At 55.6% G+C, this 20,807-nt stretch overlaps 7 protein-coding genes across 7 annotated transcripts; 4 read left to right on the top strand and 3 right to left on the bottom strand.

Annotated features, from left to right (window-relative positions):
- Positions 1 to 1,516: 1,516 nt before the first annotated feature.
- On the top strand, positions 1,517 to 3,327 carry BKA78DRAFT_322050 (uncharacterized protein). The gene is made up of 5 exons (XM_066889088.1): positions 1,517 to 1,671; positions 1,733 to 1,833; positions 1,881 to 2,034; positions 2,080 to 2,099; positions 2,150 to 3,327. The coding sequence occupies exons 2-5, from the start codon at positions 1,803 to 1,805 to the stop codon at positions 2,959 to 2,961; spliced, it is 1,017 nt and encodes a 338-aa protein (XP_066741276.1). The 5' UTR covers positions 1,517 to 1,671; positions 1,733 to 1,802; the 3' UTR covers positions 2,962 to 3,327.
- Positions 3,328 to 3,353: 26 nt separating this feature from the next.
- On the top strand, positions 3,354 to 5,834 carry BKA78DRAFT_322047 (putative DNA replication licensing factor Mcm5). Its single transcript, XM_066889087.1, has 3 exons — positions 3,354 to 3,542; positions 3,592 to 5,118; positions 5,170 to 5,834. The coding sequence occupies exons 1-3, from the start codon at positions 3,406 to 3,408 to the stop codon at positions 5,660 to 5,662; spliced, it is 2,157 nt and encodes a 718-aa protein (XP_066741275.1). The 5' UTR covers positions 3,354 to 3,405; the 3' UTR covers positions 5,663 to 5,834.
- A 900-nt stretch (positions 5,835 to 6,734) lies between these two features.
- On the top strand, positions 6,735 to 9,316 carry BKA78DRAFT_188097 (glycogen synthase). The gene is made up of 5 exons (XM_066883528.1): positions 6,735 to 6,958; positions 7,012 to 7,385; positions 7,440 to 8,802; positions 8,854 to 9,046; positions 9,098 to 9,316. The coding sequence occupies exons 1-5, from the start codon at positions 6,886 to 6,888 to the stop codon at positions 9,207 to 9,209; spliced, it is 2,115 nt and encodes a 704-aa protein (XP_066741274.1). The 5' UTR covers positions 6,735 to 6,885; the 3' UTR covers positions 9,210 to 9,316.
- Positions 9,317 to 10,497: 1,181 nt separating this feature from the next.
- Positions 10,498 to 13,790, top strand: BKA78DRAFT_188064 (cation transport protein-domain-containing protein). Its single transcript, XM_066883526.1, has 3 exons — positions 10,498 to 10,751; positions 10,820 to 12,206; positions 12,256 to 13,790. Exons 1-3 carry the CDS (start codon positions 10,640 to 10,642, stop codon positions 13,544 to 13,546), a joined length of 2,790 nt encoding a protein of 929 aa, XP_066741273.1. The 5' UTR covers positions 10,498 to 10,639; the 3' UTR covers positions 13,547 to 13,790.
- Positions 13,791 to 14,235: 445 nt separating this feature from the next.
- Positions 14,236 to 15,097, bottom strand: BKA78DRAFT_322042 (uncharacterized protein). Its single transcript, XM_066889086.1, has one exon. The coding sequence runs from the start codon at positions 15,089 to 15,091 to the stop codon at positions 14,393 to 14,395; it is 699 nt and encodes a 232-aa protein (XP_066741272.1). The 5' UTR covers positions 15,092 to 15,097; the 3' UTR covers positions 14,236 to 14,392.
- A 1,673-nt stretch (positions 15,098 to 16,770) lies between these two features.
- Positions 16,771 to 18,569, bottom strand: BKA78DRAFT_188088 (uncharacterized protein). The gene is made up of 3 exons (XM_066883527.1): positions 18,058 to 18,569; positions 17,337 to 17,953; positions 16,771 to 17,223 (listed from the first exon to the last, which is right to left on the bottom strand). Exons 1-3 carry the CDS (start codon positions 18,401 to 18,403, stop codon positions 16,894 to 16,896), a joined length of 1,293 nt encoding a protein of 430 aa, XP_066741271.1. The 5' UTR covers positions 18,404 to 18,569; the 3' UTR covers positions 16,771 to 16,893.
- On the bottom strand, positions 18,383 to 20,038 carry BKA78DRAFT_374671 (branched-chain alpha-ketoacid dehydrogenase kinase; the record flags this gene model as incomplete). Its single annotated transcript, XM_066892797.1, has 3 exons — positions 18,383 to 19,521; positions 19,575 to 19,857; positions 19,908 to 20,038. The coding sequence occupies 3 exons, from the start codon at positions 20,036 to 20,038 to the stop codon at positions 18,736 to 18,738; spliced, it is 1,200 nt and encodes a 399-aa protein (XP_066741270.1). The 3' UTR covers positions 18,383 to 18,735.
- Positions 20,039 to 20,807: the final 769 nt, after the last annotated feature.

The raw sequence follows: 20,807 nt of genomic DNA, 5'->3' as shown, positions 1-20,807 counted from the left end.
TGCATCGCGCGGGGCTGGCTCGTCGTTGCGCGGACTCTACGAATGCCTCTGTGTGTGTGTCTGTGTCTTGTGTGAGGAGCAGAAGAAAGGCGTGGACAATAGCGCAGAGGGCAAAATGAGGCGAGAGTGATGCTTGCGAATCCCCCCCCAAAAAGGCTTCATTCTCGATTCTCCCCTCCCATAATTTCTCCCTCCCGCCAGAAATCTCTCTTCATCACTTGCCGCCCTGCCATCACCAAAACCTCCATTGTGATCGTCCTGTTGTCGTCGTCCGCCTCACCCCTTGTCCCCTGCCTCGCTCCCGCGCTTCTCTCATCTCGGGCCAATCACATCGGATCGGTTGCCTGACTGGGTGGGCGGGTTGCTCGACTCAGAGCTTTAAGGTTAAGGTACGTGTTTCGGACGGCCCGCCCGCCAGCTTTTAGTGCGATGCTTGGCGTGGACGACACTTCTTGATCTGTTGAGGATGCGGATGGGAACTTGCGGGCGGCGATTGACGGGGCGGAAATTGGTTGCTGGCGTGTGGGATTGGGATACTAGGAAGTGGTTCGGGGGACGCTTCTGTTTTGCGGCGATGGGGTTCATGGAAGGGAAGTGGGTTCCTGGGTGGTTGGAGCAAGCCAAACGTGTTTGATGAAGATTCTTTCTTTTTCTTGATGTTGCTCCCACGACTCCCAGGGGGAATGCTTCGAAAGAGGAAGGTTGCAATGAGGAGCTTCTTGGGTTGCAACAAAACAGACATGAAGAAAAAAGAGAAGGATAATCTCTGGCGTATCTATTGGCAGATTGACAATGAATACCCCGAACTTGCGGATCAAGGATGTTGATGTGATCTGGAAACGCATTTTGTGTGCGAACAACTCCGGAGGATGAGGTAGAGTGGAATCTTGGAGCGCGATGTTCGAGTCATAATTTTTGGTCGTGGACATTTTACACATGAATCTTGAGCTTGAGAAGTGGACTCATTTCGAAGGGACTGATTGCTTGTGAGAGATTGGTTTGCGCATTTTGTTGAGGCAAGCCTTGGGGACATGGAGTCATCGATCAAACAAACGATTCTCGACGACCACATCGTAGAGAGTTGGTTGGCAAATCTGACTGCCGAAAAGGTGGCAGGACCAGCATCCTGATGAAAGTTTCAAAAAGACTTGAAGATTCGCGAGAAGGAAAGGGATGGACAGACTTGGTAGAAAAAGCTCCTGCGTTCGTCGTACTCAACTCACATGTCGGTGATTTGAGACTCAGATTTGCGGCATTCTGATCCACCAGATCATGATAGCCTTGAGAGGGAAGCAGCCCAGGAGTCACTTCCCTCGCAGAGCGGCGTCGTCGTCGTAGGTGCCGGTGGTTGAAGGCAGCAGCGACGCCGAAAACGGCTTAGCCGCGCCGTGACTCTTCTCGGGCGCACGTCGGGCCCGAATCACGGCGCCGAGGACAGGCCGCTAAGCGAGGATTCTGCAGTACTTAAGGATTTCGCCCCCCCTCTACGCTCCGTTCCTTTTCCTCTTCATCCAGGTGCTCGGGCATTACGCGTATCAGTGAGGATTCGTCCGAGATCGCGTTTTTGCTAGTTGAAAACTACAACTAATGACCGCTCTTGTTGGTCTTCGGATCGGCAAGGAATCTTTGGAATCCAATCTTGGCCTTCACCGGCCAAACCGTTTCTTCGTCGTGCGTATTCGCCTTGCGCGGGTCCTCGGAGAAGATTCAGCCCAACGCTCACGCTGCCAAGGTGTTTGCTTGCGGAACCTTGCTGCGGCAGACGATAGCTCGTCCTCGCCGTAGCCTCTGACGCCACAATCATGGCTGCTGGCACTGCGCTCATTACTGGCGGTTTGCTACCTGTTCGCTGGCTCTACGTGTCGCGCTGACGCTCTCAGGCACTGGTCTGCTGGGCCGCCAGGTCGTCCACGAATTTGAAGCGCGAGGATGGAAGGCTGTTGGAACAGGCTTGACGCGCGCCGACGCGTCCTCCATCCTCAAGCTCGACTTGCTCAACCACGGCGACGTTGAAAAGGCTCTGGATGACATCAAGTGAGTTGCCGCGCTGTCTCCATCTGGCATTGCTGACCCGTGAAGACCTGATGTGATAGTCCATTGTACGTGTTGCTCATCCTACAAGCTCAACGCTCCCATTCACACGTCCTAGGCGCTGCAAACCGTTTCCCCGACTTCTGCACCTCTGACCCCACCGGAGCGCGCGCCATCAATGTCGACGCCCCAGCCAAACTGGCCCAGCTGGCCAGCCGCCGCAACATATTTCTGCTCTACATAAGCACCGACTATGTGTTCTCCGGTACACCTGGCGAGGCGCCATACTCTCCCACCGACGCGCCCAACCCTCCAAACATGTACGGCTTGACAAAGTGGGAGGGTGAAAAGGCTGTACTAGCGGCCGCTAGGGCAACGCTGTCCTCGGCGTCGAACGACGGCAGGCCTCTGTCCGCGGTGCTTCGTGTGCCTGTGCTCTACGGCAAAGCGCTCAAGCCTTCAGAATCGGCCGTCAACGTCCTCGTCGAGCAGATTCAAAAGGCCGCTGCGCTGGGGGCTTCCGAGCCTCGCATCTCCATGGACCATTACGCCCAGCGCTACCCCACAAACACGTCCCAAGTTGCCCGCGTCTGCTTCGATCTTTGCGAGTTGTACACAGGAAGGAGGCAGCCTGCTGCCGAGTTGAAGCAAACGAGACTGCCTGAGATACTGCACTTTTCTTCCGAGGACAAGATGACAAAGTACGAAATCTGTCAGGTTCTGGCGGATATTTTGGGGCTGCCGATGGACGGTCTCGAGCCTTACACGCCATCGGAAGAACAGCTGGCAAACGAAGAGAGCGAGGGCAAGACCAAGAGGCCGTATGACTGCCACTTGGATACCGCAGAGTTGAGGGCTTTGGGCATCGACGTGAGCACGGTCAACTTTGGAAACTGGTGGAGAAAGGAACTTGGTGCTTTCAGACACTGACACACAGGCACGACTACGACATGGGCAAAGGACTCGATATGACATCAGAACTCTATGTACATGCATCGTGGCAGTTTCTGCTCCTCCATCAATCGTCTAGTAGAACGGTTGCAATGAATGAGAGCTTTGTTTTGACAGCTTGGATGCTTGCGAAATACATTTTGACTTGATCATGCGACTCCTGCCCAAGCAGATGGTGACTTAAAGATTGCAACTCTTTTGTTCATCATCCATACACGCACCCGTCTCCAGAGAGGCTTCAAGGCAGGTGAGGTAGCCGGCCGGCCGGCCAGGAATTTCTTTGGCCTGTGCAGCGCCAAGAGGTACTTTACGCGTGCGCGTCGCAGACGCGTGTCGGGAAATTCGCGTCAGCCTTTCTGCGCTTTCTGACCGAGCGGCACCGACACCAAACACAACACCTCTTCGACACATTCAAACATCAAGATGGATAGGCAAACCGTCTACAGCCTGAGCGTCTTTGATCCTGATGACCGCGATACCGAGGATAACAACTCGCAAGTCCAGCGGCAGTTGGTCGACTTCGTGCTCGACTTCCACATCGACAACGTCTTCATCTACAGGTGCGCTTCAAAGCTCCCGCAGCTCGTGGCAATGCTGACAGCCAAACAGAGACCAAATACGGGAGAATGCCCTTGTCAAGCAGTACTATTGCGACATTGACATTGCTCATTTAATATCCTACAACGAGGAACTCGCCCACAAGCTCGCGAGCGCGCCCGCAGAAATCATCCCGCTTTTCGAATCGGCCTTGAAGATTTGCACCCAGCGCATCGTATACCCGTCGCAAAAGGATGTCAAGCTTCCCAATCACCAACTTCTATTCCACTCCGCCGCTTCCCAAATCTCAATCAGAGACCTCGATGCCACAAACGTCTCGCGCCTTGTCAGGATACCCGGCATTGTCATTGGTGCCTCAACCCTTTCCTCAAAGGCCACAACTCTCCACATACAATGCCGCAGCTGTGGACACCCCGAAGCGCTGTCCGTGACGGGAGGGTTTTCGGGCGTGTCGCTGCCCAGGACGTGTGGCAGGATCAGGACAGAGGGCGACCCGGCAGAGAAATGCCCTCTCGACCCGTACTTTGTCGTCCACGAAAAGTGCGCATTTATCGACCAGCAGGTCCTGAAGCTTCAAGAAGCTCCTGACCAAGTGCCTGTTGGAGAGTTGCCCCGTCACATTCTCGTTTCTGCGGACAGATATCTCTGCAACCGCGTGGTTCCCGGTTCTCGCTGCTCCGTCATGGGAATCTTCTCAATTTACAACTCCAAAGGCGGAAAGGGAAAGGATGCCGTCGCGATTCGCAACCCGTACCTTCGCGCTGTCGGCATACATTCGGATGTCGACCACACAATGAAGGGCAACGCCACGTTTACGGAGGAGGAAGAGCAAGAGTTTTTGGAGATGAGCAGGAGGCCGGACCTCTACGAGCTGATGGCAAGCTGCATTGCTCCGTCAATCTACGGCAACAAGGACATCAAAAAGGCCATTGCCTGCTTGCTCTTTGGCGGCTCGAAAAAGATTTTGCCCGACGGCATGAAGCTGAGAGGAGACATCAACGTTCTGCTTTTGGGTGATCCAGGTACCGCCAAATCGCAATTGCTCAAATTCGTCGAAAAGGTCGCACCAATCGCCATTTACACCTCTGGAAAGGGTTCCTCCGCAGCTGGTCTGACGGCATCTGTTCAACGCGACCACAGCACGCGCGAATTCTATCTCGAGGGCGGTGCCATGGTGCTTGCTGACGGTGGTGTTGTTTGTATCGACGAGTTTGACAAGATGCGAGACGAGGACCGCGTGGCAATTCACGAGGCCATGGAACAGCAGACGATTTCAATCGCAAAGGCTGGTATTACGACTATCCTAAACTCGAGAACGTCCGTTCTCGCCGCTGCCAATCCTATTTTCGGCCGATACGACGACCTCAAGACGCCTGGTGAAAACATTGACTTCCAGACGACCATCTTGTCCCGTTTCGACATGATTTTCATCGTCCGTGATGAGCACGAGCGAGGGCGCGATGAGAGAATAGCCAAGCACGTCATGGGCATTCACATGGATGGCCGTGGCGTTGAGGAGCAGGTGCAAGCTGAGGTGCCGGTGGAAAAGATGAAGCGCTACATTACGTATTGCAAGCAGTAAGTTGATGTACCGGCGCTTACTTTGGATTCCAACTGACACAACAACAGAAAATGCGCGCCTCGCCTCTCTGCCGAAGCCGCTGAGAAGCTGTCATCCCACTTTGTTAGCATCCGTCGACAAGTGCACGCGGCCGAGATGACGGCCAACGCACGGTCGTCGATTCCAATCACAGTCCGTCAGCTTGAAGCCATAGTTCGCATCACCGAGTCGTTGGCCAAGATGACGCTTTCCCCAATTGCAACAGAGGCACACGTCGACGAAGCCATCCGTCTTTTCCTGGGCAGTACCATGGACGCCGTGACGCAGGGCGAAGGCCAAGGAAGTCGCGAGCTCATGGACGAAGTCAACAAGGTGGAAGAAGAACTCCGGAGACGGTTGCCCATTGGCTGGACGACCAGCCTGGCGACGCTAAAGAGGGAGTTTGTCGACTCCAAGGGCTATAGCGAGCAGGCGCTGAACCGGGCACTGGTGGTGATGCAGAGGCGGGATACGATACAGATCCGCCACGGCGGAGCGCAGGTGCACCGCAGTGGGGTGTAGTTGAGAAATTGAGTTTTGCGCGTAGATGTTGGGAAAGCTGTAGGGTCAAGGCGTTCCTGGTTTTTTTGTTATGCGTTTATGGGGTGGGACGGGTTGGGGCGCGGGTACAGACCGTTTAAGAACATCACGGGTCCGATGAGCAGGGATTGGAGTCGCATCGCAGATAGGGAATGATTCCAGATTCTGACGCAACGCCGACGGGCGAGATGAGATGAGATTTCTGTATGCAAAGAGGTGGACGTGCTAAACTAGAGTTCCACGGGCAGTTGACAGTAGTGAGCCAGGAGTGATTGAACAGAAGAAGTTCATAGGGTCTGGCAAGGGTCGGATGGCATCAGATGGCATCTGTCAACCTTGGAAGGGCAACAGGGAAGATGGATGCGTCGACTGCCGTGACCGACTCGGACCGACTTCCCCCTCCCCGCATTGCTGGCCTTGGGTTGGAGCGGAGAGCGGAGAGGCTTTGATGACGCACCGCCTTGTGTCCATGTCGAGTGTGGGGGATCGTAGCACACCGTCGTCGATCCGTCGATAGCTAGCAGCTCTCAATGTTGGGTCTTTTGTTTGCTAGTCGCCAGGCCATGTCGCCCCCCGGCCATTGAGGTGCTCGACGGGCGGGAGTCGCAGGGATTGCCTCCGATGCCAGCCGGGGGGTTGGGCGGGGTGGAGGACCTGGACGGAGCTGTGGGTACAGGTAGCTCTCACCACTCTCACGACGCACGTAAGCGCAAGAGGGCAGCGAGACGCGACCATTATGTAGGCCTGCTGCTCCGTGGCACCGCAGCTCGTGACGGATGGCCGCAATCAGCAATCAGGAGAGGCACGCAGCGGGCCAGGAAGTCAAGGTCTGACGTTGGTAACCAGGATTCGCAGTCTTTAGCCGCCCTCGGACCTGACCTGGGCTGGCTCTCCACGCCGTGAGCTTCTGTCGTCCACCTCTCGGCCTCGATCCCATCAATCTTTCCCTCTCTCTCCCTCTTCAATTGCTCTCCGTGTCTTCTCTGCACGCGACTTCCATTCCCGGCCACCCACAACCAGAATTCCTCGTCGCCGGGACCTAGAGCTCTCCCGGTGCGGTGCATTCCTACCTACGACAGCTTCTCCACGCTGTACCACCTTCCGCTTGCCATTGTCTCTGTCTGCCAAGCTCAAATTGCTCTCCATCCCCACCGTTTATATCAATATTGCCCTCTGCCTAAAACACCTCTTCCCACACACACGCCATGGCAGAGCCCGCCGCGCGAGACGTCGCCAATCACGTCCTGTTCGAGGTCGCAACGGAGGTTGCCAATCGAGGCAAGCTGCATCCATCAGCAACATCAACTCAGCTCGAGCTAACTGTCTTGCAGTCGGAGGCATCTACTCCGTCCTCAAGTCCAAGGCCCAGGTCACGACCGCGGAATATGGCGCCTCGTACACGCTTCTCGGACCCTGGAACCGTGCCTCTGCCACCGTCGAGGTCGAAGAGCTCCCGCCCCGGGATCCGGCGCTGATTGAGACAATCAAGGCCATGAACGAGCGCGGCATCGCTACTCTGTACGGTCGTTGGCTCATTGATGGCGCTCCTCGTGTGTTGCTCTTTGATACAGGCACGGCCTACAGGTACCTGGACGAATGGAAGGGCGATTTGTGGTCCACGGCAGGCATTCCTTCGCCACCGGGAGATGGCGAAACCAACGAGACCATCGTCTTTGGATACCTGATTGCATGGTTCTTGGGAGAGGTAATCCTGGTCCCTGCTGAAGCCAAGGCCACGTGAGCTAATTAATGGTCCCAGTATGTTTGGCACGAGAAGAAGCGCGCGGTGGTTGCTCAGTTCCACGAATGGCTTGCCGGGGTCGCACTTCCGCTCTGCAAGAGACGACGCATTGATGTGACGACAATTTTCACAACGCACGCTACCTTGCTCGGACGCTATCTCTGTGCCGGCTCTGTCGACTTTTACAACAATCTGCAATACTTTGACGTGGACGCTGAAGCCGGCAAGCGGGGCATCTACCACAGATACTGCATTGAGAGGGCAGCAGCTCACTCTGCAGATGTCTTTACAACCGTTTCGCACATCACCGCGTACGAGAGCGAGCATCTCCTCAAGCGCAAACCCGACGGCGTTTTGCCCAATGGTCTCAATGTCAAAAAGTTCTCTGCCACCCATGAGTTCCAGAATTTGCATCAGCAGGCAAAGATAAAAATCAACGACTTTGTTCGTGGCCATTTTTACGGACACAATGATTTCGACCCAGAAAACACGCTTTACTTCTTCACTGCAGGCCGCTACGAGTACCGGAACAAGGGTGTCGACATGTTCATTGAGTCTTTGGCCCGTCTGAACCACCGTATGAAGAGTACCAACTCGAATACGACAGTGGTTGCCTTCATCATCATGCCTGCGCAGACTTCGTCCTTGACGGTCGAGGCCCTCAAGGGTCAGGCTGTCATCAAGTCCCTCCACGACACGATTGACGTGATTTCGAAGAATGTTGGCAAGAAGTTGTTTGAGCGGTCACTGGCGTGGCATGAAGGTAGTGACCTTCCAGAGGACAAGGAGCTCATCAGCTCCGCGGACAAGGTCATGCTCCGTCGACGACTCTTTGCCATGAAACGCCACGGTCTTCCTCCGATTGTTACCCACAACATGGTCAACGACCACGACGATCCGATTCTTAACCAGATTCGGCGATGCCAGCTGTTTAACCATCCCACGGACAGGGTCAAGATTGTTTTCCATCCCGAGTTCTTGAACTCTTCCAACCCCGTGCTCCCAATGGATTACGACGACTTCGTGCGTGGTACGCATCTGGGCGTCTTTTCCTCGTACTACGAGCCTTGGGGATACACTCCAGCCGAATGTACCGTCATGGGCGTTCCGAGCATTACAACCAACTTGTCCGGATTCGGATGCTACATGGAGGAGCTGATTGAGAATGCACAAGACTATGGCATTTACATTGTTGACAGGCGCATGAAGGGTGTCGACGACTCGGTCAACCAGTTGGCGGACTACATGTTTGATTTCACCAAGAAGAGCAAGCGCCAGCGCATCAACCAGCGCAACCGGACTGAAAGATTGAGCGACTTGCTGGACTGGAAGAGGATGGGCATGGAGTACGTCAAGGCTAGGCAATTAGCCTTGCGCAGAGGTAAGCTTGCGCCGGATAGCCCGCATGATGTACTTGGACTAACGACGACAGCCTACCCGGATGCATTCGAGGGAGATGCCGAGAGCGACTTGTTCGGAGCGGCCGAGGTCAAGATTTCCCGTCCACTTTCGGAGCCAGGGTCACCAAGGGACCGGTCCGGGATGATGACGCCCGGAGACTTTGCTTCGCTCCAAGAGGGGCGCGAGGGACTGAGCACGGAGGACTACATTGCGTGGAGGCTTCCGTAAGTGAACCGTGTGATTGGGCCCAGTGGACACGACTGACATTACGACAGAGAGGAGGAAGACCCCGAGGAGTATCCTTTCCCGTTGACACTGAAGACGAAGAAGCCTTCGGAGGGTGCCGTGTCACCTGGATTCTCGCCTGCGGTCAACGGTGCTTCTTAGCAATAAGCAACCGTGGGGTGCGAGTGGGCATGGAGTGGTTGACAGGTCGACTCTGTTGGGTTGGTTTCGGGGATTGTTTTTTGCGCGTATTGAGCGTTCGACAGCCCCGGCTGTACATGGTGCATCCTACTACCTACCTCATTTTAAACACCCGATCCTGTATTCTACGAGATCACTCACTTTCTAATGACATTTTCGAGAAAGAGAATGGTTGATGGGTCTGTTGGCCGGAATAGGCAACTGTAGCAGGCGCAGGTGGAGCCCCGGGGTTAGCCGCCTCGCTGCACAGCCACTGGTGGTCACTGCAGAGAGAGCCGAAGAGGGCCGTGAGCAATTGGATGACTTCAATGCGGCATTTGCTGCCGCGTGGAATGTACATCGCATCTGTGCGCGGCGGGCTCCACGAGATATTTTTCTTTGGAGCATATCTCGCGTGCGGTGGTGGAGCAGATGTGTGGAATACAGAGTGCAGCATCCGATACACACGACATCAACAAGCCCAAGCGTGCCAAGTAAACAAAGGAAGGTTTAGCTGCTCCTGCGGTACCCTAGTCTGGATTGCAACGAGAGGAGACGTTTCGACCTTGGGAGTGCTCGAGTGCTGCACAATGGAGAGTTGGCGCAAATGTTTCACATGCGGCCAAGCTTCCCTGCAGACAGCTTTCTTCAGGCCGTCCAATTCGTTGCGTGTTCCAATGAATCGATGATGGAGACAGTTGTCGGGTAACCGGAGGCTGAGGATGCCGCAACAAGTCTAGGAAGAGTCGGTTGGCTGCGCGAAGCAGAAAGCGGCAGCGTGTGGTGATCAAACAGGCAGTTGGGTGGATGGCGTGCAGTGGCGCAGTTTGCAGACAGCTTTGGTGAGCTTGTGCATCGCTGAGGGCTCAATGAAGGCTGCTTGGCATCAGCCCGCGCGAACTGCCCGTGTGAAAGCCCAGCAACCCAGTGCACCCACCGCCCTCTTCTCACATTTTCCCCCTGCACACATCTCTCTCCTTCTCACTATATCTTCCACGCCTTGTCAACCGGGTCATGTCCGCCTGCCCGAGTCCTCCTAAATCCCAGGCTAGCCGCAATTTTCCGCCCTGAATTCGGTGCCGCAACATTGACTCCATGCTTCTTTGACTATTGACCAACACCGCCATCCTCACCACATCACCGACCCAGACATGATTTGACGCGCCGCCCTCAAAAAACGGCCGACCACGCACCTCCGGAAAACGAGCTCCTCGCCCGTCTTTGCCGCCCACATATCTAACATCCTAGCCGTTTTGCTGCGGGGCGCCTTCTTCCCCGCGACTTGAACGCGCCGCCGTCTCTCCCCTCAGGTCCACCGTACCGCACTGCTTCCACCTACACCAAACACCCGGACTTGTGCGACACGCAACCCACTCGCTCGGTCCCCTCGCGCCGGGCGACCCCTCGGAATCATGTTCACACCCTTGATGGAGACGGGCAAATTCCTAAGGGATCACGTCTTCAGCCACATCCCAAGGCGCATCCGCTTCCGCTGGCCGCGCTTTAATTTTATAGCGCTGCACTGTACGTCTGCCACATGGCGCCCCGCATTCCTTTCTCCTTTTCGTGAATTCTTCTGACCAGGACTGCAGACTTGTATCTCGTACTGTGGACCATCATCGGCTCGATAATAATATACCCTGGTGGACGTCTCGAGTATACCGACGCCCTCTTCTTCGCAAGCGGCGCCGCTACGCAGAGCGGTCTCAACACGGTCGACGTCAACAAACTCCTCTTTTACCAGCAGCTGGTCCTCATGCTCGTTGCATGTGTCTGCAATCCCATCTTCATAAACACCTTTGTCGTCTTTGTCCGTCTATACTGGTTTGAGAAGCGGTTCCAGGGCATTGTTCAGGAAGCCCGCAGCAAGAATCGCAACACCCGCTCCAGGACACGGAGCGAAGCTTTGGAGGATAGGGATGTTGGACACGAGGAACGCGGCGTCAACGGTCGCATGATCACCGTCATGAGAGACGCCGAAGGCCATGCCAAAGGCAGAAAGTGCAACCTGGACGGCGAAGTGGACGAGAAGGATGAAAAGGACATTGCCAATGTGCAAACAGGCGACCCGTCGCCTTCAAACAGCGGAAGTGCGAAGACGGCTTCCCCTGAAGACAAGAATGACTCGCCCGAAGGCTTGACCGACGACAGCACTGCCGACACGGCAAACGAGGACAAGAGCAACATCACCCAGCCATTCACAAGAGACATCAAGTTTGCCGACGACGTCAATCCGCCCGTCCAAAAACGCATGTCTGAGCTTTCCAACTCCGACCGCGTTCCTCCCCGCAGAACTGCGGAGCAACACATTGCCTTTGTAGAGAGCCAGCGGAGGCCAAAGACCAAGGGCAGACTGTACATTCCAGGCCCGCGAGATTTTGACCGTGGGGACAAGCCGCAGCGTGTGGATGATGAGGAAGGCAATCTGTCTCTCGGACCGGAGGTGACAAACGACTCGACTGCGCGAGGAAAGGAACAAGACGAAGCAAATCAACCGGCAGACAAGGTCGACCCGGACGTTATGGGCACGGACGAGCACAGCGGCTGGAGAAGACATTTCCACTTCGACGAAGAGGACGACGGCATCCGTGGCAGAATTGGCTCCCGCGTTGCCAACATTCGACGCCGAATGACGAATCAAAATGATGATGAACCTCACAGTTTTGGAACAAAACGTCGGACGTCGACTTTCAAGAGCTTCATGACTACTCGCAGTCAGGACCGCACAAACGATCCAATGCCATATCTCAGTTGGACCCCGACAATTGGCCGCAACTCGGCCTTTGTTGATTTGACAGAAGAGCAGAGAGAGGAGCTCGGTGGTATAGAGTACCGCTCTCTCAAGACTTTGGCTTTTATCTTGGTACTTTATTTCGTTGGATTCCATCTGCTTGGAATGGTCTGTCTGTTGCCCTGGATCACGCGATCAAGCTATAGGGGCAAGGTCTTGGATCCGGTAGGCGTCAACTCGACGTGGTGGTAAGTCTGAGGCATGAATCCACAAAGAATGAGCGCTGATGTTTGACAGGGGTTTCTTCACGCCCGCGTCATTGTTCAATGACCTCGGCTTCACATTGACCCCAGACTCGATGATCTCATTTCAGGATGCCGTCTTTCCTCTGCTCCTTGGCAGTTTTCTCATCATCATTGGAAACACAGGTTTCCCGTGCATGCTCCGCTTTGTCATTTGGATTGCCGAAAAGTGCGTTCCTTACGGGACTGGCGTTTGGGAGGAATTGAGGTTTCTGCTCGACCACCCAAGACGCTGCTTTACGCTCCTCTTTCCATCGGAGGCTACTTGGTGGCTGTTTTGGGTCCTCGTTCTCCTCAACGGGATCGACCTGATCTTTTTTGTCATTCTCGACATCCACGACGAAACGGTCACTGCTCTTCCGGCTGGGTATCGAGTTTTGGGCGGCCTCTTCCAAGCAGCATCCACGCGCACTGCGGGGTTTGCCGTGGTCAACATTGCAGACTTGCACCCTGCAGTTCAAGTCTCGTACATGATCATGATGTACATTTCCGTCTTCCCAATCGCCATCTCCATGCGTCGGACCAACGTCTACGAAGAAAAGTCGCTCGGAATTTGGCCTGGAGACAGTGCCGAGGCCGAAGACAGTGGTCCAACCCAAAGCTACGTTGGCACTCACTTTCGGCGCCAGCTGTCTTTTGATTTGTGGTACATTTTCCTCGGCTTCTTCTTCATCGCCATTATCGAAGGCGGGCGACTCGAAAACACCAACGACTACAGCTTCACGCTCTTCAGCGTCCTCTTTGAAATAGTGTCCGCGTACGGAACCGTCGGTCTCTCGCTCGGCTACCCCAACGTCAACACGTCCTTCTCGGCCCAGTTCAAACCCCTCTCCAAGCTCATCATCATCGCCATGCAGATTCGCGGTCGCCACCGTGGTCTGCCGTACGCCCTCGACCGCGCCATTCTACTGCCGTCGGAGAACCTGCACCGCAAGGAGGCAGAGGACGCCAGCCGCCGCGTCCGCCGCAACTCGGGCTTCTCGGAGCGTGAGGCCAGCCGCGACGGCGAGCGCAACGCATCTGGCATGGACGGCGCTCTCACGGGCGTGAGAACCGCGTCGACGCGTCGCCCCAGCCAGGCGACGACGGCCAAGGACTGGATGGGCGGCGGCGGCGGTGGAGGAGGAGCGGGCAACTCGGCTGTCGACGACGAGATCACACCTGCACCGCATCAGTGGGTCGGACACAAGACGCGCTCGGCGAGCGCAGCGGGCCTGACGAAGCTGCTGTCCGGGGCTCTGAGCGCGGGGCCGACAATGGGCAAGGAGAGGGAGAAGCGCGCGTAGCGTTGGTGAGGAGCGTGCGTCGTTGGATGTTGTTTTTTGTGCAATGAGTGTCTATATCTGAGCCGAGAATCGGAGAAAGGAGGAGTTGAGTATGTATGTTTTTCTGCTCTTTAGCGACAACCCCCCCATTTGTTGTTGGAAATTTTCAACGATTCTTTTTCTTGTCTCTTTTTCTCTTCTTCCAACTCTTCCGACATCCCATCCCTACCATCTGTGGTCTGGCATAGATGTGGAGGAGGCGATGTTGCCCTTTTTACACTTTTCTTCTCGTGCGTGCCTGACAAGGTCTCGCTTTTTCGTCTCTCCTCCTCCTTCTTCTTCTTCAATGAAGGGCTACTACTTGGCGTAGAATGGCTACCGGGCGGATCTGTCCATGTCTTTACGTCGCCTGCAGCCTTCCTTTTCAATTTTCTTTGTTCATATATTGAGAGGAGCTTTTTGTACTCCTCCGGAGCACGTCTTTGACATTTGGTCGCGTATCGCGGATTTAGGGTAGGGCCGCTGGCACTGAGCCCTGGGACTGCCACGTGGACGGACGCGTTTGCGTGGCAAGATTTGGTTCGTCAAAGTGTCTGTTGGTGTGGAAGAAAGCGAGGTGGCAGGGGCGCGATTTGGTTCGTGTGTTTGGATGGTGGGCGAAAGGGATGAAGCGTAGCGGAACAGAGGATGAATCAATCCATTGCATGGCATGTCCATCCAGCAACACCGCTTGGTCCCGTCGCTGCCTGAAATCATGTCAACTATGTTATGCCACGCCATGCCACCACGCCCTCCTTGGCCTGCCTTGACGCCCCTCACAGCCCCTTCTTCCCAACCAACCAACCAACCGACTCCTCCGCCCTCTTCCTACCACTTGTGCTTCTCGGGCCTAAACAACCAATCGTCCCTGTGGAAAAAGACCTCGAAATCCACGACGCCAAACACGCCCACGGCGCCGTACAAGTCACACTCGCCCTCCAAGCCCTGCTTGCCGCCGAGGGCGTTCTCGTCCAGCTCGCCCGCCATGTCCCAGCCGCCCTCTTTCACTCCATTACGCGTGAAGAAGACTTGGACGTCGCACGTCGGCGGCACTGCCGCCGCTCCTTGCCCGCCACCGGCCCCCTGATATGCAGGCGGCGCAGCAGCTGCCGGCGGCGCCTTCAACACCAACCCCAGCCCGACGCGCTCGCCCGCCCGCCACGCCGTCGTGAAATCCGCGCCGCCAAACGTGTCGTTGACGTAGCGCCGGCCGTCGTCGCCGTGCACGCCCAGCGACCCGCGCTGCCAGCCGGGCAGGCGCCAGGCGGGGTACGGCGGCGCGACGTAGCCGATGGCGAGGCCGGCGCCGCCTTCCTCGAAAGACTTGTTGGTCGAAGTTTGAGGGGAGGAGGCCATGCCTCCCAGGCCCAGGACGCCGACCTCGAAGTAGACAATGGTGGGCGCGGGCGAGCCCGTCACCACCGGGTTGTGCGCGCGCGGGGCGTACAGCGGCAGCGCTGTCAGGAGGGCCGCGTCGCGCGCGGCGCTATGCGTGCGGCCTCCGTACCTGCCGGGGCGGTCGCCCATCCGGGGGACGAGCTCGCCGGCGAAGCAGTGGGGCGGGGGCGCAAAGGCGACGGCGCCGTCGCGCAGGGCGGCGAGCTGCGGCGGCGTGAGGAACAGCGGGGAGGCGAGGGGATGCTGCAGGCACCACTTGTATGCGGCCTCGCCGTCTTGGGCGCTGGCGTTGGCCGTGGGCGACGTCTTGTACGTGATGGGTGGCGGCGGCGGGAGCAGCGCGTTGTCCGGCACCACGGTCCAGTCGTGGTACGGTGGGGGAGAGGATGCGGAAGCTCCGCTGGCAGAAGCGCCGGGCCAGTTGGGTGGGGGACCGGGAGGAGGGGCGTAGGTGGATGACGAGGAGGAGGGTTCGTAGGGTGCGTGGTATTGCTCCTGTTGAGCGTGCTTGGAGGACGACGACAGTTTGGCGTCGCTGTAGTTGTAGTCTGGTGGAGGTCCGGAAGGAACGTGCGGCCGGTTTTGCTCGTTCCCGTCTCCGTCCTCGCCGTGGTGGTGCAGTTTCTTGAAGAAGCTGCGCATCTTGGCCGTTTGGAGTGTTGGTCCAGAAGTGAATGGAGATGAAGTTCAAGATGATAGCCTAGCTCTTGCGCAGTAGTGCTGCCGTGTCTGATCAAAAGGTCGTTGAGAGTTGTCTGCAAAAAGTTTCTTTCAAAGTCTGCTGCAGCTCAGTTTGCGTGGTGAGGTGGTTTGGTGGAGTTGTTGAGATGGGCCGTCGTCATTAATGTAGTCAGAGGCTGGAACAAAAGAGGCTAGCGTGTGGCTGTGCTACGCCGCAACGCTGCTCCTACTACACGTTCTCTAAGCGCGCGCAAGGCTATTATCTCCACTGGCAGGGGGCACAAACGCTGGACGTGGCATGGAAAGCGGCACGGTCATTCAGGACTTTGTTTGAGATTACTCTCCATTTCAGCGAATGAGACATCTACCACCTCAACACAACAAATCAGAAAATAATACCGTAATACGCCTGCCCTCCGCGCTTGCAGTCTTCGCTGCGTCATAGGATATGCGTCTATGTCATACCTGTTTTGTGGATAACCCAAAGCCTCAACTCCATTCACAATTCCCCTTACTCCTCTGCGTCATAGTCCTCGAAGTCTGTGCCAGCCTCTCTGAAAGCATCTTCGAAAGCATCTTCGTCGCTCTTCTCTCCGATCGTCTGCCTCCTGAAAGGGACGCTCTGTTCATACTGACGCTTGAACAACATCGTATCGTAGAATTCTTTGATCTCTGCCTGCTCCTCGTCCGCCGCCGTCTCATGTGTCTGGATGGCTGTGGCCTGGCTGGATTCAGAGCAGGCGCTGTCCTCACGTCGGGACTGCCTGTTTCGCCGTTTTCTGGATGATTTGGCCCCGAAAAGTACAAGTTTTGGCAATGCGCCTGGGATGCATAGGTTTTGGGGTTCGACCTGAAGGGTATGGGGTTCGACCTGTAGTTCCTGCGCTTTGTGGGGTTGGTCCACAGACAAAGCGACGTCTGGAGGGTTGGACTGGACGAACTTGAGACGTTTTTCGTCACAAAGCGGAGGTCCGCAGGATTGAGATCGCCTCCGAACTCGATCATTTGATTTTAGCGGCCTCTTCGAACCACTGGCATTGCTGTGAGGCTGAAGAGCAGCCTCGACGAGTGCGTTGATATCTTCCACACGATCGGCCTGCCTTTGTATTTCAGCCCAGACCGAAGCATCAGACTTCGAGAGCGATTCATCGCCATTGGTCGCCTTGCGCCCGATTCGCTTTGAGGCCTTCGAGCTTCCAGAGTAGCAGACAGTTGCGTTTGATGAGTGTTGGGAGGAATCAAAGGCAATATTAGATGATCTGGTCGGGAGAGTTCTGATCCGGCTTTCTGAACTCGATCTTCGAAGAGCTGGCTTCTTCTCCAAGCGTCTCTGCCATTGGGAAAGCTGCTGCTGCCATATCAATTCTCGCTCCTGCTCCGGGTCCCAGTAGCCTGGACGGCAGCTTTCGACGTCGCTGCCAATGTCCCCAAGATAATGTTGTTCGAACCGCGTCCCGGAGGCTTGGGACATCGATGAAGAATTCATCATGTGAGATTGAGCGTTCGCTCCCAAGGCACCACCCCTGATTCCCGCCGGGTAGGCTGAATCGGTATTCTGACGAAACTCGGAGCCTCGCTTCCTGGTTCGCATCAGCGAGGAGATATCATCAACAGGGCAATCGGGTGACTGGTATGAGGATGTCTGAAAGCTCTCGTATGAAGGAGGCTCAGGGAGGGGATGCTCTTGATGTACTGTGACGTTGATCTTCAGGCGGATGGTCCTCTCGAATTTGACGCCCTCTGGGAACAATCGAGTTCCAGTGGCTGTCAAATCAAAGACCTTTGGGGTTGGTTGCGTGCTGTGTTTGATGTGGCCGTTCCGCAGAAATCCAACAAAGCCGTCGTGGAGAGGTGACCATCCGAACTCCACGCAATCAGACTTCAAGTCGTATTCTGGGTAACCAACACGTGCGTTGTATCCGATATTGAGGATTGGGTCCACGAACACTGGATGAACGTGGCAACTGCGATCCAAGAAGACTTGACTGTCCAGACGAGAGAACGAAACATGGGGGCCGTAGCGCTTCATTTGTCCACAAACAGTAGGCTCGCCTCGATGATTCATTGACGCCGAAAAGGACACCTTGACAGTGGGTGACACGGGAGTGTCCAAGAAGCAGTCCCTCGTTCGCAAAAACTCACACAGGCCGTTGCGAAAGTCGCCACAGGACGCAAGCCAGTGGTGTTGGCTGCCGTGTATTCCGAAGAGCTCGATCATGGACGTAATGACCTCCTGTATGTCCACAGCAAAGGTCCGGCAGCCCACGCTGTTGACGAATGCGCAAATGATGCGACTAATGGTATCGGGTTCTGCCGCATTGTCAATACGTGTGTATAGGGAGCATTCAAGCTCCTGTGGCGGGGCTTGGAGGTGCAGCGCGACCGTGGGCCACAAAAGAAGTTTTAACACGTACCTGCAAAGTGATTTTCAAGCCCCAGTTCATCGATCATGTCGATGAGATGATTGGATACTATGTACTCCAGTACAGCTGCAAGCATTTTTTCCCAGAAAAGGATCTCTTTGGCCTGCGCAGGCGAAAGGTTCCTCCACATTGAGATTTCGTCAAGATGCTGCACGGTGCCCTCCGGAGTCGATTCATATTTTCGGAGCTTGGGGATCCAAAGGTCCGTCGGCGAAGCCCTGTTGGGCATCGAATCGGACTCCAGGCGAAAGTAAATCAAGCGCCGGAGCCGCTGCTGGCGCTTGAGGTCGCGCAGCCTGGCTAGCTGAACGTCGTACAGTGGAAGGTCGCGATCCATGATTGATCTTGAGAGCAGAGTTGCGAAATACTGTTGTAAGCTACCGAATGATGCTGAATGCCGGGTTCGATGAAGAAGAAGTCGCCTGAAAGAGGCGACTGGGTTTGCGAAGGTGTTGTTGGAGAGTGCAAGTCGCCCGGGCGATGGAGAGGGCGGACGTGTTATTGTCGCGATTTCCTCGACCGTGGCTGGCACGACCGCAGAGGCAGGCACGCCTCGCACACCTCACGACTCGCACGGCACCAAGGGGCAACATCTCTCCATGTTGACTCAACGACGCGCGGCAAGAGCTAACGCATGTAGTAGAATCGATACTGCTAGTCATGCGCCTCTCATACCGCATCCATGCTCGCTCTCGTGCTGAGCTTCTCATTCTTGTTGCCCAATTTTGGAATCTGGAGGAAAACATCGACGCCATAACCTTCCAGGCTGTGCAATTCTAGACTTCCCGCCCAGTACTCGGCGTATATCCTACTCATTGGAAGACCAATCCCGAGCCGCAAGTCCGGTGGCCTGGTGGTTAAAGATTCGAGGGAGCCGTCGTGATGCTCCCCTTCAACACGGGGCTTGGATGGCTTCACCTCGTTCATTGTAGCTGCGAGCCTTGGCACGCGAGAGAGATTCTCCCTACGCATTTTGCTGCGAGGTCCTTTGCTGAATGACCAGAGATAGGGAAGCACATCCTTTGGCACCCCGCCCCCTTGATCCGATATCCTGATGATTACGTGCTGATGAGTCTCGCAGATGAGAACTTCGATCGGGGGTGGTGTCGATCCCTTGTGCCGTCTCTGCTCAATGACAGCCTGCATGGAGTTTCGAAGCAGCTCCCCGATGATGTATTCCAAATGGGAGAGGATGTAGGCAAAACTTGCTCCCGTGTGCCCGTAGACCTGGATCTCTGGAAGAGGGATGGAAGATCCATAGGTTTGCCTGATGAGATCCTTTGTAGTCTCGGCACATTGCTCTACAATCTCCTTGGCTTTGCACCTAAGAAATATTTCGCCCACATGGTCATTGTGTGGATCCGATTGGAATTTGGCATCTGGGAAGTGCCAAGGAGCATGAAAAGTATCGGTCAAGGCAAGATGTTGCTCAGCAATGGTGCGCCTAGAAATTCGCTGTATTGGATCAGCTTGCTATCCATTTCTAGGGCAGTTTCGCAGTTCCTCACAGATCTCAAGAGCGTAGTCATGAAGTTGTCGGTTTCTTCTGGTCTCATGCTACCCTGAACCTCGAGAACTCCTATCGCCAGACGCGGTATCACTGTCAAATGGTCGTCCAGTGTCTCCTTGATGATCCTGCAAAACCGATCATTGTCTTCCAGTGTTTTTATTTCCGGCAAGCGGCGGTATTTCTCAAAGGCGCGATAGTAAAGCTCGTACACGTGGGAGATGTGCGGGTTGGTCACAACAAAGTAGGGCAACGTTTGCATGTCTCGGAGCCGATGAGCAAGCCTGCTGGGAGATTAGTGTCTGGTGTATCTCTCGTGGATTGTCAAACCAACCGCGTGGGGAGCTCTGTCCGAACATAGTTGGCCGAGCCAAGGAGACGGGCTTCTGTCAAACGGGCCCCGAAAAACGTCAACTGTCGAAGACTGATGGGACGAGCCTCGCGTTGGACCCATCTGCGCGTCATGGATCAGCAAAGGCTGTCAAGCTCCAAGTGGGCGGTTTGAAGCATACTCGTCCAGGACCGAGGAAGGTCGCCAGGCTGGGGTGCGTGTGGACGTGGTGTTGGTGAAAAGGCGCGCATGGCAAGTGTTACGAGGATGCAGAATTTTGATCGTGTGGGTTCTCGGCGGAGATGTTCTCGGCGCAAGGCTCATAGCCAATTTGTGGCCATGAGCCAGCGCGCGGAGACTCATGGGGAGGGCAGAGCAGTGGTCAAAGTGTCTCGAGCAGCTTTGTTGGCGGCGGTGAAGGGCATCAAAGTGCAGATTAGGAGGGGAATTGGGGGATGGAACAGGGAAACGGAGTCAACAGTTGGGCATTAAAGAGAGGGAGACCAGAGTGGCAAAGTAGGCACGACTATGACCGGCAAAAAGAAAAAGAGAGGGAGTGATGTGGTGGTTCGAGGGTGGTGTTGCAGAGCGTCAATGTCATGGGCGACAATGTTTCGTTACTGAGCTGACTCGCGTCACGGAGCGCATATCGATAGGATACCGGCGATACGGCACCCGACCTGTGCTGGCCACCAAGTCGCCAGTGCATTACTGGCACCAAGGCCGAGGTCAAGCTAGGTACGTGTTGAAGGAGACGGAGGCTGAAAGCAGGTCGTCTTTCACGGGCGGCGCTCGACGATGCCTTCCTTGTGGCCAACTTGAGTGAGGCGGATGAGAATGGATCATGTATAGAGACTTGAACTACAACAACAATTCCTCTTGCTTCTTGTCTACTTCTCTGCA

Source organism: Phyllosticta capitalensis, assembly GCF_038381095.1.
Source record: "Phyllosticta capitalensis strain CBS 128856 chromosome Unknown BKA78scaffold_9, whole genome shotgun sequence".
Taxonomy (NCBI): Eukaryota; Fungi; Ascomycota; class Dothideomycetes; order Botryosphaeriales; family Phyllostictaceae; genus Phyllosticta; species Phyllosticta capitalensis.
Note: the sequence above shows the minus strand (reverse complement) of the source record. Positions and strands in the feature narration are given on the sequence as shown.